The sequence below is a fragment of the Hyla sarda genome, chromosome 9 (genome assembly GCF_029499605.1).
Source record: "Hyla sarda isolate aHylSar1 chromosome 9, aHylSar1.hap1, whole genome shotgun sequence".
Lineage (NCBI taxonomy): Eukaryota > Metazoa > Chordata > Amphibia > Anura > Hylidae > Hyla > Hyla sarda.
Window position 1 is genome coordinate 88,191,837 of NC_079197.1, and position 14,557 is coordinate 88,206,393.

Genomic DNA, 14,557 nt, shown 5'->3' on the forward strand with positions numbered 1-14,557 from the left:
GGCAGCCGGGGGGCCCCGCCTCCTGCGCGCAACTTTATGAGTTAAGAAGGAGAACTTCGCAAGCCAATATTTCGTGAACCACAGCACCTCATTGGATTCCTGGTCACCCATACTATAACCCAGAGTACTGGGTACTTAGTGTGGGTGATCAGGGTGACAGGGTGATCAGGGTTTTCCTTTAACAGACAACTTGTTAGCTAGAGGAGCATTACTACTACCAAGTAGTATACCTGTGATATTATTGAGATTATTATGTATGTATGTATATATATATATATATATATATCAATAATTTGTGAAAATGTTATTCTATTTCCATTTAAAAAAATGGTGGTGTACAAGGCTGGAAATTCACTTTAAGACCATATGTATGTGGGCAGATTCATAACCTATATCATTTAAAGATGCGTCACTCAGGGCTTATAGGGAAGAGACCTGCCCCAATGACTAGTTACCCAGGGCCTGTCGGCCTTATTTAAGCTATGATTTCTCTGAAATGCCTGGACCAGTGAGGAAAACGGGTCCCTTCAAGGGAGGAAACGATAGTTCGGCATCATGTCAGAATGGGATGACGATATATCTTTGCACGGACAGTTGTGGGCCCCACATACTTCAGTCCGCTAGTGACTAAGTTTGGGTAATTTTTTTAACTTATATGTGTTTTTACTTGTAACATAAAGGTTGGTTTGCTGCAGGGTCTGAGCAAAATCATATACGTATTAATCACCACTGCTGTTGTACACTCTCTGTTTCACCTTTTGACGTTCCTTCTCTTAGCAGCTAAACAAACCATTATCCACTCCTGGAAGAAAAGATCTGCCCCCCTCGAGGAAGTCAAGTCTAGAATGGATGGCTTTTTTTTTCTTTATAAATGAACAATTCTCTAAGTGAACAATTCATCTTGCTTGATAAAATGTGGCGGCCCTGAATACAGTATGCATATTCCCACTTACAACCCACTCCCATTCTCCTGGTTTAATTCATTTCTGGTCCGGTTTACTGTTGGTAAGCCCCGCTCCCCTTGTGTCTTGTCCTGGTATTTGTTTGTCTGTTTCTTTTATCTACAGTGCAGTCAAAAAGTCTTCAGACTGTTGCATTGACATAAGTATTCAGACCCATTAGTGCTTGGTTAAAGCACCTTTAGCATCAATTATAGCCTTCCAGTCCTATCGAGTATGATGCTACAAGGTTTGCATAAATTTGGGTATTTTCTGCCATTCCTCTTAGCAAATTCTGTAACTGTCAGCTTGGATGGGGACCATTGGTGAAAGACATTTTTCAAGGGTGTTGTAAACCATTTTTTTCCAAAGCTGTTTGAATGGGTTTAACTGGCCACTATCACAAAAATGTGTTGTTAAATACAACAGAGCACTATAAAATATGATTATTTGTAAATACATTCAAGAATTTTTTTTCATTGGTTTAACTTAAAATTCGCATGTATAAAAGTGGCCACTAGGGGTCCTCATAAGAGGCCCACGCAGATCACTGGCCGTTGCTATATGAAAACCGACTGTGGCAACAGCTCTGGCCCGTCGGAATACAGGAAGTGAGGGTGGGCTTTAGAAGTCTTTTCTCCCGGCCTGTCACTCACCACAAGGAGAAACAGAGGCATGTATTCCTGTGCAGCGCACCATGCTGCACCTGCTCATTCATCCATCACAGGTACTGCCTGGTGCTATAGCTCTATACCAATTAGAGTACACGACTGTCTTGGATTTCTAGTCCCATTATGCAATATGTAAGAGGAGCAGAGGATTATATATATTATCTTCTGCTCCTCTTTCATATTGCATAAGATATTGTGTGTAGGGGACTACAAATCCCAGCCAGTCATGTAATATGTAAGAGGATCAGAAGATTATATATATATATATATATATATATATGTATGTATATATATATATATATATATATATATATATATATATAATCATCCTCTGCTCCTCCTACATATTGCACAACTGGCTGGGATTTGTAGTCCCCTACACACAATATCTTATGCAATATGAAAGAGGAGCAGAGGATAACATACTGTACCCCAAAAGTGGGAAGGAAATGTCTGTGCGTTTTATAGAGCGAATGTGTGCGTGCCGTAGTGCAGGGAAGGCTGCAGAGGGGAGGCTGCTGAAGAGGTAAGCTTACCTGCCATGCCGCTGTCCCGTTTTGCCATGCCGCTGTCCTGTTTTGCCATGCTGCATTCCCGTTCTCCTGTCCGCATAATGGAGTCTTATGGAGGAGCATGTGACACAGACGTCACTCCCCTGACGGCAGAACAGGGCAGCGGTACCGGTAAGTAACTACAAGGGGGGGTCCTGCTGTTTACAAGGGGGGGGGGTTCTGCTGGCTGCATGTTGCATAAGATATTGGTGTAAGAAACTACAAATCTCAGCCAGTTGTGCATTGCAATATATATATTTTGCAATACACAACTGGCTGAAAGAGGAGCAGAGGATTATATATATCCTCTGCTCCTCTTTCATATTGCATAAAATAATGTGTGTTGGGGACTACAAATCCCAGCCAGTCGTGCAGTGACTCTGATATTGTGTGTAGGAGACTATAAATCCCTGACTGGCTGGGATTTGTAGTCCCCTACACACAATATCTTATGCAATATGAAAGGGGAGCAGAGGATAATATATATAATCCTCTGCTCCTCTTACATATTGCATAATGAGACTACAAATTCCAGCCAGTCGTGTACTCTGACTGGGATAGTGATTATAGATTATATATATATATATATATATATATATATATATATATATATATATATATATATAATCTATGAGCAGAAAATTGAAGCAGCTCAACCCAAAAAGAGAAGAAAGTGCCAGGTGCCAGCAGGTCGTTGTCCCAGGTAAGGGGTCAATTGTAGATACCAAACGAGAAAAGTCTGCAGCACTCCAGAATGCGGTGAAAAAATGGTGGATTTATTTAGCCTAATGGCATAGCAACATTTCGGCTGCCCACTTGCAGCCTTTCTCAAGGTGTAGAAACACCTCAAAAATTATCAAAAGAAATGGGAGGCCTGGAAAGCTTAATTTCTAACGTCATAGCAAAGGGTCTGAATACTTATGTCCATGCTAAATTTTATTTTTTTATTTTTAATAAATTTGCAAAAAATGAAACATTTCTGTTTTCACATTTTTTATTATGGGATATTGAGTGCAGATTAATGGAGTAAAACTTGCATTTGTTTTTTTATTTTGGCACACACTCTAAACATAACAAAATGTAAAAAAAAAAAAAATGAAAGGGTCTGAAAAGGTTCTGATATTATATCACTTTAATTATACTACCAGCATAATTGTCTCCTTTAGGCTAGGAAGATCTATTCTGTTTGCTTGTTCACTTTCAATCTCATTGTTTAACTCCTATTCTAATACTATAAATTATTGTACGCTTTTATACCTACCTTGTTTTTTTGTTTTTTCTATTTTTTGTAATCTTTTTCATTTCAAGATAAACATTTTTGCTGACTGCACTACGACCATTACAGTTAGTGGGGCCCATCTGTCTGTGCATGGATAAGTCTGCATCCTGTTTTGACAGAATGCCAACAAGTCTGTGCTTAGGGAAGCACAATCGTAATGTTAATGTACCCTCCATTGTGGTCCCCTCTGAGTAGACACAGCCTAGCCAATAATCACAGAAATGTCCACCCTGCCTGTAACAATGTTCCCCTCTTTGTTGTAGCATATTTCTCCCAATAGTTGTAAATGCAGTATTTTGCTCCATAGGCAGAATTAGGGTACATTATGATGGAGGTGGCCAGGATCTAAAATCTAGTGTACATGAGGAGAGATTGTACCATATGTTACAGAAGGAGGCATAGCACTGCAGTGAAGCGACTCCTAAAAATTAGACATACCCGCTGCTACCAAGAGTCAAGGCAGCATCTGATTAATGAACAGCGGAAAATAAGAAATCATAAATGAGTGACACAGATGTGATCAGAAATACTGTTCCTGCAGCCATGGCCAGACTACAAAGGATAGTGCAGATCATGCATCCTGATGCTGAGTCTAATGATACAGTATTCTGGCGCTATGTAACAAAAATGTTTGAGGAGTGCTGACTTGTAGGTTTGTGCAATGTCCACAATACTTAAAAACAGCTGGAGGCACAAAACGGTCCGATTTACCGGCGGATACGCAGCGTAAAATACTCTGTTGATCCGTTACGTGTGACCCTACCCTAAAAGTGAGAATATTTAATCGTGTGGGCGTGGTGTGATGTCATGTCTCAGTACTGGAAACTAAGAGGTTTCCGAGACTAGAGCAGCAGCCCGGCACAGGATGCCAGGTTCTGCACGGTGATCACCATATCCTTTTGGATAGGGGATAAGATGTTTATGGGTGGAATACCCCTTTAAAAGGGTAAAACATTGTGTATGTTGCTGGGGCTGCTGTATAAATGAAAAAAAGGATACTTGCCTACCTTGGTCCCTGGCTGCTTGTCTCCTGACCTGCCCGCTCAGATCACTGGTCAGGACTGGACACTAGATGAGATTTGACAAATCTCCTCCTCATGCTATAGACATTTTTGGTTACAGATTTTCGCTATGGATTTTGCCCCTTTCTGTGTAGCAGGGGTGAGATCTGTAGTGAATCTACAGAAAAATGATTTATTGCTGAAGAAGCAGTTTCACTTACTTTGCATGATAAGTGTAAGGGTAGCCAACTGCTGAAAAGGTATAAGGGTTAATGGGTCAGTAATAGGCCAAACAATACATTAGTGTTCATTTCCAAGGCACACATGAAGGGGGAAAGCCCAAGCTTTAGGTCTATGAACAGTGACCTCTGAGACTTTTACAACATTTTTCTCTTTGTTATATAATTGTACAGTTGATACAGACCTTATAATAAGTATGAGATAAGAATTTGCATAACCTTTATATAACTCTTAATGGCACCAAATATTAAAACATATAGTAGGAATCTGATCAAGAAATGACATAAATAAACTACTATTATACTTTTAAAGGATCTCCGACCAGTCTATGCAGGCAAATGTCGATACTTTACCTCTACAGAAGATGATTCTGACACTACAGAGGTAAGATCACATTATATATTATGCTATATCTAAAGTAACTACTGGCAAAGAAGCTTTGTTATTTGTATATGTCTTGTCCAGGTTACTTGCCACATGCCAGCACGGGGCTCATGTTCTTTGAAGATAAAGAGCAACACATGCTATTGTTGTGAGCTGTATAACTGTGGAAGGTGAGTGACAACCCCAATAATGTAATATTATATCACTAAATTAAATAAAAAATGCGGTGAAAAAAATCAGCTTTTGGGAAATTGGGCAGGTTTTTCATTGTTAGGCCATGTTGGTAAAAATTTCCTATATAACTCTATTATAAGTAACAATAAAACAATCCTGTATTGTTTGGGGGGTTTTGCCCCTCAGCAGTAAAGAGAGGGGTTACTGACCAGCCATGTGGTCTTTTTCTGTCAACTATCTATGTTTTTTTTTTATTGTACTGCAGTAAAATCATTATATCTGAAAAGAATTCAATAATCTAATAATTAAAAACCGTAATTCAGTTTCTTTGTATTTGCAGGGCTGGAATTTCAGGTCTGTACTATGAATATATTGATGTTAAAAGCTGCCAAGATGTTATACATCTGTACCACTTACTTTGGTCTGTTACTATTCTGAACATTGTGGGTCTGTTCCTGGGGATTATAACAGCTGCAATACTTGGTGGATTCAAAGATATGGTAAGAAGAAGTCATTCAAATGTTTAATGTATTCATAACTTCACAGTTGGTTGAGGCTTCTTTTACACTGCAACGTTATGCAATGTCTGTAGACGTACACTTCAGGGGTAATCCCCAGTGTGTAGACTAATACAAGGAAGTCAGCTCTAACCTCCGCCACCTGGATCTAGGAGCACAGAAGAGACCACAGCGTCTTGGGCTCACTTGCACAATCCAAAGTAAAGATAGAGTGGGAAGCAGTGGTTTCTGATATCGGTTCCTCTATGGAGCTACTTGTATATTACTTTGGCATAAAGGTATTCTATGTTTATAGAAACAAAAGATAGGTAACTTCAAACAAGAATAATAGAGACCGTTTTAGATTATGCCAGGCGAGTACTGGTGTAAGAGAAAGTTGTGTATACCATACAACCTAACAACATATATATAAAAAATACTGGGGGTACATTCTCCTCAAGCCTGGGCTTGAATAGAACGGTGGTATAGTGATCTAACTATATTAGGTATAGGATATAAAATGACAGATAAAAAGATGTCCAACAATACCAACAATAAAACAATTTATTAAACAATAGATATCACTCACTATGGTGTCTTCTGCAGGGCCCTTGCATCAGACAAACCACAATTATATAAAATAGAAAAAATCACGTAGAATACTATGCAAATGCTCATAAAAAATCATATAAATGTCCATAAATGAATGCTCTAAGTTCATGTGATAACAGTTCCCCAATTGGCAAGTCAGTTAGTAATAATGCACTAGTAGCGCTATATGTGTACAGAACAGGGCTTCACCGCACTGTACTAGCGTCATATAGTGTCTAAAAGTTCAAGATAACATAGGAGTTGTTAGGTAGTCTCTTGCAGAGATACTTTGAACGGCGCCGTGCCGAACTTAGGAGCACTGAGCAGGGCTGATGTACGCCAGGCTAATGTGCTCTACAGCGCTGTGGACCCATTATTAGTTGCCCACTCTACCCTGACAGCGCAGGGTTGGTAAGTTGTAAGTGGGATGGGGATTGCAGTTAAGTCTCTCTTGCCTGTATTGCTCAGGGTATTTTCGGCTGGTGACCTCTGCAGCACTGGAGACCCCCTATTGGCTGCCCATTTTACCCTGATGGCACAGAGATAGTAGGTGTAAAGTCTCAAGTGGGTTGGGGGGTTGGCACACAGTGCCTCTTACCAGTACTGTCTAGAGAGAGGGAGGAAGGCGCCTCATGTGCGGGATCAGTAGATCTTGTAGGTGGGGGTAGGGGACGGTAATTCCCAAGCCGCTTACCAAAGTTGGTTGTGCGCCCACACACAACAAGGTAAAGAGCAGAAGAGATGTAGAAGAAGGTCCAATGCAGCCCTCCTGGGTAAGAGTAAAATCAAAACCGAATGACCAGGGAGTCAGGAGTTAGTCTGGCGCAGAGAGGAACCATCAGGCAGCCAAGTAAGATCAATGGATTTATTAGATGCAACGCGTTTCGCTGCGCATGCGCAGCTTCATCAGGTCCCGATTATACGCTGTCTGGTGGTAACCAGAATCAACTAGAGCAGTGGTCTTCAACCTACGGACCTCCAGATTGATTTTACTTGGCTGCCTGATGGTTCCTCTCTGCGCCAGACTAACTCCTGACTCCCTGGTCATTCGGTTTTGATTTTACTCTTACCAGTACTGACTAAGAGGTATATGCGATCTCGGGAATGTGCGCTCTTTTAATTCTTGCGGTCCGGTTTGTATTTATGGGGATCTACAGGCTTGCCAGTATTAGGGTATGAGCGGATATATGGTTAGTGGCTAGACTCGTTTCGAGATATTCCTCTATCTCTTTTTCAATAGCAAATATCGCTATTGAAAAAGAGAGAGAGGAATATTGTATGTCCAAATTTTTTTAAATCTAGGGGGATACCCCAAAAAGCTAATAGTGAAAAATTGGAAAATTCAGACCTAGGCGCAGTTAGTAATACGTGCATGTGTATCTGAGAATAATAAGAGAGATGTGGCTGGTAACAAAATATATTGTGCTTAATTCAATATTTGCAATATAAGAGGTTTAAAATGAAATCAAGTCTCTCAGCAGGGCCCTTGCTACAGAGACAATGTATGTTAAAAAGCAGTATATCATATTATGGCATAAATAATGATTTTAAAATACTGGTAACCAGTCTTTAACAAGGATAATGGTAGATTCAGTTGCAAAAATTGAATAATAAAAATAATAAAATATGGATAAAAATAGTTGTAAAAATGGTTGCAGCGCTGGAAATATAGTGGGTGGGGGTGACACAGTAGTAGTCTATTTTAATAGGAAAGTAGCGGTGTGCAGGTTGGCACAGGTGCTGGTGCTCACAGCTCACCCGGCCTAATGTAAAATACCTGCAGTCTTCTTGAGAGTTGGTCCCGTCTGTGTTGGAGATGTCTTGGCACTTAGGTCTGAAAGACAGATGGCTCGGAGCTGCGTCCGGCCCTGGATAGGTGAGTTGCCAGCAGCGAGGATGTGGGATCGCGGGAGCGGGGATATGCAGAGCATTAACTGCGGCCTCGTGCTGTGGCAGTTACCCAGTGGATGGTGGTCTGCTAGGTGGGGGATTCCAGCGCTTGAGAATGGAGAAAAGGTCCTTGTCAAAGATTGGAAATGACAATATGAATTGCTGGATGATATTCAGACGCGTTTCAGGGGGGGGAAAACTTTTTCAATGGTGTTTCTCAATTTTGCCATTGAAAAAAGGGGGTTCTCCCCAAAACGCGTTTTTGACTATAATTCAGCAATTCATATATATACTGCTTTTTAACATACATTGTCTCTGTAGCAAGGACCCTGCTGAGAGACTTGATTTCATTTTAAACCTCTTTTATATTGCAAATATTGAATAAAGCACAATATATTTTATTACCAGCCACATCTCTAATCTTTATTCTCCGATACACATATTACTGACTGCGCATAGAGGTCTGAATTTTCCAATTTTTCACTATTAGCATTTTTGGCACTACGGGTAAAGTGCATCTCAGTACCTCGGCCCGGTTAATTATACATTTAGTGTGCAGCTTCCCATCCATTTTTTAATTGATACAAAAAAAAAACTTGTGGACAACAGTAAACGAAGAGTAGTGAGACTTGACCGATGTACCTTGTTTGAACCTAAATCTATTACTCATACCACACCATGTATGCCTTGTTACCACTTATTCTGAAACATCACAACAAACTGCCAACATTGTGAGAGAACACTGGCACGTCTTAGAAGAAGGCCATGATAACATTCCTGAGTTTGCAACCCCTCCTCTGATGTCTTTTAGACGTCAGACTAATTTACGTGATAAATTGGTAAAAACTGACATCTCTATTTCTAAACCTTCCCAAACATTTATCTCAACAAGTAATACATTGTCTTTTCTATGCAGGAGTTGCATAAACTGTAAATACATGTCTAAGGGCAACATCTTTACACACCCCAGTACAAACAAAAAATATCAGATCAGACACTATTTAACATGCAATTCAGACCACATTGTTTATGCATTATGGTGTCCATGTAGACTCCTGTAGATTGGGGAAACCGCTTGGAATGCTAAAACTAGAACTAACCAGCATAGGTATACAGTACAAACAACGCACTGACCTCCCAGTACCAAAACACTTTTTGGAAGCCAACCACGCTGAAAATTATTTGAGTTTCATGTTACTTGATCGTGTGCCAAAATTGAAGCCGGGAGCACTACCCGATGTGGCCACTGTGAGGCACCTCTGGGGCCCCGATTATACGCTGTCTGGTGGTAACCAGAATCAACTAGAGCAGTGGTCTTCAACCTGCGGACCTCCACATGTTGCAAAACTACAACTCCCAGCATGCCCGGACAGCCGTTGGCTGTCCGGGCATGCTGGGAGTTGTAGTTTTGCAACATCTGGAGGTCCGCAGGTTGAAGACCACTGAACTAGAGTTTGCTGTGTGGAGTGTGACACTGTTCCCGTGGCATTTCTGGGCTGCAATGTGCTGCGATCACATGCCCGAATCATCTATGTGCACCTATATACTGGATGACTGGTTTAAAGGGGTGTTCCAGGAATTTTTTTGATTTGACTATGCTACAGGGGCTTTAAAGTTAGTGTAGTTCATAATATAGTGTCTGTACCTTTGTGTGACGGTTTTCTCACAATTCTTCTGTGATTTTCACTCCAATATTTATTTTTAACAGCATACAAAATGACTGTTGTCTCAGATTTTTCCCAGCTTGAAATGCGGCCGAGACCTGACTCACTAGTCAGCGGATGACAGGAGCCTGTCTGCTTCAATGGGTGGAGCGATCGCTTGGTGGGAGAGAGATCAATCTGCAACTAATGCAACAGCTGTGGGCACCTTGATTGAAAACCACAGGTCTTTGAATAAATGCAGCTAATTTATGTTTCAATGCGTGGGGTGGCTGATGTGTGGGAGGGAGGAAAATGGAATTGTGGGATTTGTAGTGAAAAAAAAAAAGCCAAACAGGAAATACCAGTTCACACAAAGCTAACCACAGTGTTATAGTAATCTCATGACATAGCCATTTAGCCCCAAGACAAGCGCAGATCCTTCCTAAGCATGTCCTTACTGTCTGACAGGTATGTACTAAAATCACCTTATGGTGGAGAACCCCTTTAAGCCTGCCTGAGCTGACTGCTTTCACTTCTTTGACATACACACTAGTTACTTATATTGGCTGCCCATTTCCAAGATGGAGCAGTGAGCATATAATTCACACTGAGCATGCTCGACTTACTGCTGCGATGAGCACTGACATCACTTCCTGTTTGTATCAGCTGATGCCTTCAGCATGTTACAACATTGATTCATGAATGTATATTTACTGCTATCAGGTGAGTGCCTCTGTCCCTGCCCCTTCTAATCACTGCGCTATTATATGCACATGTTCACTTTATGTAATATATCTGATTGTATACCCTGATATACTTATGATAAATATGCTGAGAAGCTATAACACGGTTTGCACTTTATGTACACTGGATATCTGCACTTTAATATGTACTGTATTTTTTGCCGTATAAGACGCACTTTTTCTTCCCCAAAACTGGGGGGGAAAAGTTGGTGCTTTTTATACGGCGAATACACATTAAAACCCTGTCCTATGGCGGTGGTCCCTGCGGCCGTCAACGGCCGGGACCCGCGGCTAATACAGGACATCAGTGATTCGCCCTGTATTTACCCTTCAGATGTGGCGATCAAAGCTGAACACCGTGTCTGAAGGGAAAGTGACACTAACCCGGCTGCACCGGGAGGGACCTTACCTGCCTCCTCAGTGTCTGCTCCGTGCCGGGATCCCCTGCATGGCTAGCACTCACCCTCATCGTCATCACGTCGTCGCGCACGCCGTCCCGTTATCCAATAGGAGCGACGTGATGGCGGCGACGGACAGCGAGGATACCGGGCAGAAGAGATGTTCCGGAGCGACTGGGACACCCCAGGAACGCGGCGACAGCAATGGAGGGCGACATCCAGGGCAGCGGTGACTAGCGGAGACGGGTCCGGAGCGGCAGGGACACGTGAGTATTACCTCCTATACCAGTGGTCTTCAACCTGCGGACCTCCAGATGTTGCAAAACTACAACTCCCGGCATGCCCGGACAGCCAACAGCTGTCTGGGCATGCTGGTAGATGTAGTTTTGCAACATCTGGAGGTCCGCTGGTTGAAGATCACTGTCCTATACTTTACATTGTATTCTAGATTTTCCTCCTTTAAAATTTGGTGCGTCTTATATGCCGGAGCGTCCTATATGGCGAAAAATACGGTACTTGATCATGTTTTTAGAACTATATGTGTGTAATTGATTCATTATCTTGTTAGTCCTGCGTGGCTGTAAATACTCTGCACTTTGTATCATTCACTTATTGAGAATAGCTGGGTGAGCCACCTGAAACGTCGCCAGCACATTTGTGACTAAAGACCAGGTTTTTTTTCACTACCTTGGAGTGTTGCTGTCCTATGTATGCTGTGTAAAGTTTGGGATCCCTCACCTAGATCCTTATAGAGGCTGCTCCCCGACATCTTATTTGGTGTGCTGCTTTTTTTTTCCCCGAGATTTCTCTATATCTAATACTCCAATATTTTTTACATATTCTATGTTTGTCTACAGAATCCTACTATTCCTGCCATTAGTTGTATCGTAGAGACCCCTCGTCCTACTGTGCGTTACAACACAAGACCACCAGTGCCGTCATATAATACCTACTATCACAGCACTCCACACCTGCCACCTTACACTGCCTATGACTTACAGGTATGAAATGATCATATGGACCCGATGATATTGAGAGTTTTATTTATTTGCAGGAAGATTGAAGCTGATATTTTGAGAATCACACAAGTGGATTTCTAATGTCCATTTATTTCTTGTGTTCTGTTGTCCTTAATGATCCTTGTTGTGCTAGAAGTGGAGCAGGTATACAGCAAAGATACAGCGCATTTTGAAAGTTTTCAGACCCTATCACATTTTTGTTTGTGCTTAAAAAAAAAAAAATCTAGTATTCTACATCATTCTGTACTCAAAACCCCATAATGACAAAGTAAAAGCAGAATGTTAAAAAAAAACTTTGTTAACTTATTGAAAAGGAAAAACTGAAAATCCTGCAGTTACATAAGTATTCAGACCCTTTACTCCGTACTTAGCTGAAGAACTGTTGGCAGTGATAAAAAGCTATCACCATCCTCTGCACCCTCTCCGATTGCTATTTTTACCCCACCCGTGTAGCGCTGCAGCGCCGAAGTCGTCACCCACGGGAAGGTTTAGGAGACCCGTGCCGGGATTCCTACCTCCCACATCTGCTACAGTTTTACTTGGTAAAGGCTTCTTTCTGGACACTCTGCTATAAGGCCCAGGAAGAGTGCTGCAGTGATGGTTGACCTTCTGGGAGTTTCTCCCATCTGCACAAGGGATCTTTGGAGCTCAGCCGAAGTGACCATTGAGTTCTTGGTCAACCCTTTTAGCAAGGCACCTTTCTCCCTGATTACTCAATTTGGTGGGATGGCAAGGAAGAGTCCTGGTTGTTCCCTACCTCTTCCATTTAAGAATTATGAAAGGCCACTGAGAACTTACAGTGAAGCAGAAATTATTTCCATACCTCCCTCCAGGTCAGTGCCTCCACACAGTCCTGTCTCTGAGCTCTAAGGGTAGTTTTTTATTCTTTATCGCTTGGTTTTTCCTCTGATATGCATTGTCAGCTGTGAGTCCTTATATAGACAGAGCTGTGTCTTTCCAAATCATATCCAATCAGCTGAATTTATGACAGGTGACTCCAATCCAGACGATCAAGAGAAATGGGCAGCCTTCAGTTATTTGTCCTAACAAAGGGTCTGAATGTCAATGAATTTCAATAAATTAGCAAAGATTTCTCACACTCTTTTTACTTTGTCATTATGGGCATTGAGTGCAGAATGAAGGGGGAAAACATGACATAACAAAATGTGAAAAAAGTAAAAGGATCTAAAAGCTTTCTGAATGCGTTGAATGTTTAAAAAAAAAACACTGATGTGAAAAAGCAAGCTTTCTTTAGCATACTAGAACAAAGAGAAAGATCGAACACTCATGGGTAAAATTAAAAAGGGTATTACAGTAAAAATGTATATTATTCTGGAGCTTAGCTTAGGTTAGCTTAGCTTAGGTAAAAACAAAGGAAAAGTAATATTTACCTACCCCAGTCTCCCTCAGCTCCCATTGCAACTTTTTCCAGTCACCCACTGCTTGTCTTTTCTCCGTGCTTCCGAGATGAAAGGTGGGATCAGGACCTACCCATTCTGTTAATCACTGGTCGCAATTTATTAGATGACCGGGCAGGTCCTGCCCCAACCTCTTATCTAAAAGTATCACTTTTTTTTTATTTTTACTCATGTTCTAGCAGTATATATATAATATATTTATTTACTTATAGGAAAAATTTGCAATACTTGCATGTATATGAGCCTGCAGGGGCCCAAAATTCCCGGTATAAATATATCAAAAATCTACTCGAAATACCTAATTCTCGATGCTGAGAGGGGGAAAAAACCTTATAAAACATAACTTTTAATATAGTACTCTAAAATGCACCACACCTTGTGAAAAAGAATAAGTGCCCAAATTACAAAGCAACACAGAAAGCAGTTACCACATGTTATGTGGATTTACAATCAAAGAGAAGAATAACTATTGCCAAATGTCACCCAACGCGTTTCTGCCACTATGTGGCTTCCTCAGGGGAAATGTATACAATATGCAATAGATAGTAATACTGCTATATAACAAAATATCAATAGAGTATAAAACAAACGGTGTAGTTTGATTCATAGGGAAACACCCGATACACAGTGTATATCCCTTAATTACTTTAGCTCAACCAATAGGGAAACACCCGATACATAGTGTATATCCCTATTGCCATGGTGTGGCTATCATAACAGGAGGTAAAATCATCCTTCAGGGCAACCTGTAAGTAAAACATAAACATAGAAAAAGGTTTCAATGTGCCATCCGAATTCCATAGTTACTGGCCATTTATAGTATCAATATAAATACCTAGAGAAAAGACACATATTCACAGTTTCCAAGTGTTTGCCCGGATACCTATAATAAAGATACAGGGTCCCAATCAATATGGGAGATGCTAGTACCTGCAATACAAACAGTGCGCATCGCACCAGCTATCATACTCACACTCCTGTAGCCACACGTCCGGTTTATGGTTCTCAGATGAGCGCGCTAAACCCGCGTTGGCGGGGAGCCGTCTGTCTCTGACGGCTGCTTAGCGCTCACTGAGACCATGCCGGCGTCTGTCGTCATATCCTGTTTCCGGCCGGCGCC

General features: G+C 41.4%; 1 protein-coding gene across 1 annotated transcript in view; it reads left to right on the forward strand.

The window, feature by feature from the left end:
• TMEM255A (transmembrane protein 255A) overlaps positions 1-14,557 on the forward strand; it is a 54,523-nt gene that overhangs the window by 35,619 nt on the left and 4,347 nt on the right. The window contains exons 5-8 of the mRNA XM_056537951.1: positions 4,993-5,064; positions 5,146-5,234; positions 5,579-5,738; positions 11,858-12,001. Coding sequence (XP_056393926.1) covers positions 4,993-5,064; positions 5,146-5,234; positions 5,579-5,738; positions 11,858-12,001 — 465 coding nt within the window. The remainder of the gene's footprint in view (positions 1-4,992; positions 5,065-5,145; positions 5,235-5,578; positions 5,739-11,857; positions 12,002-14,557) is intronic.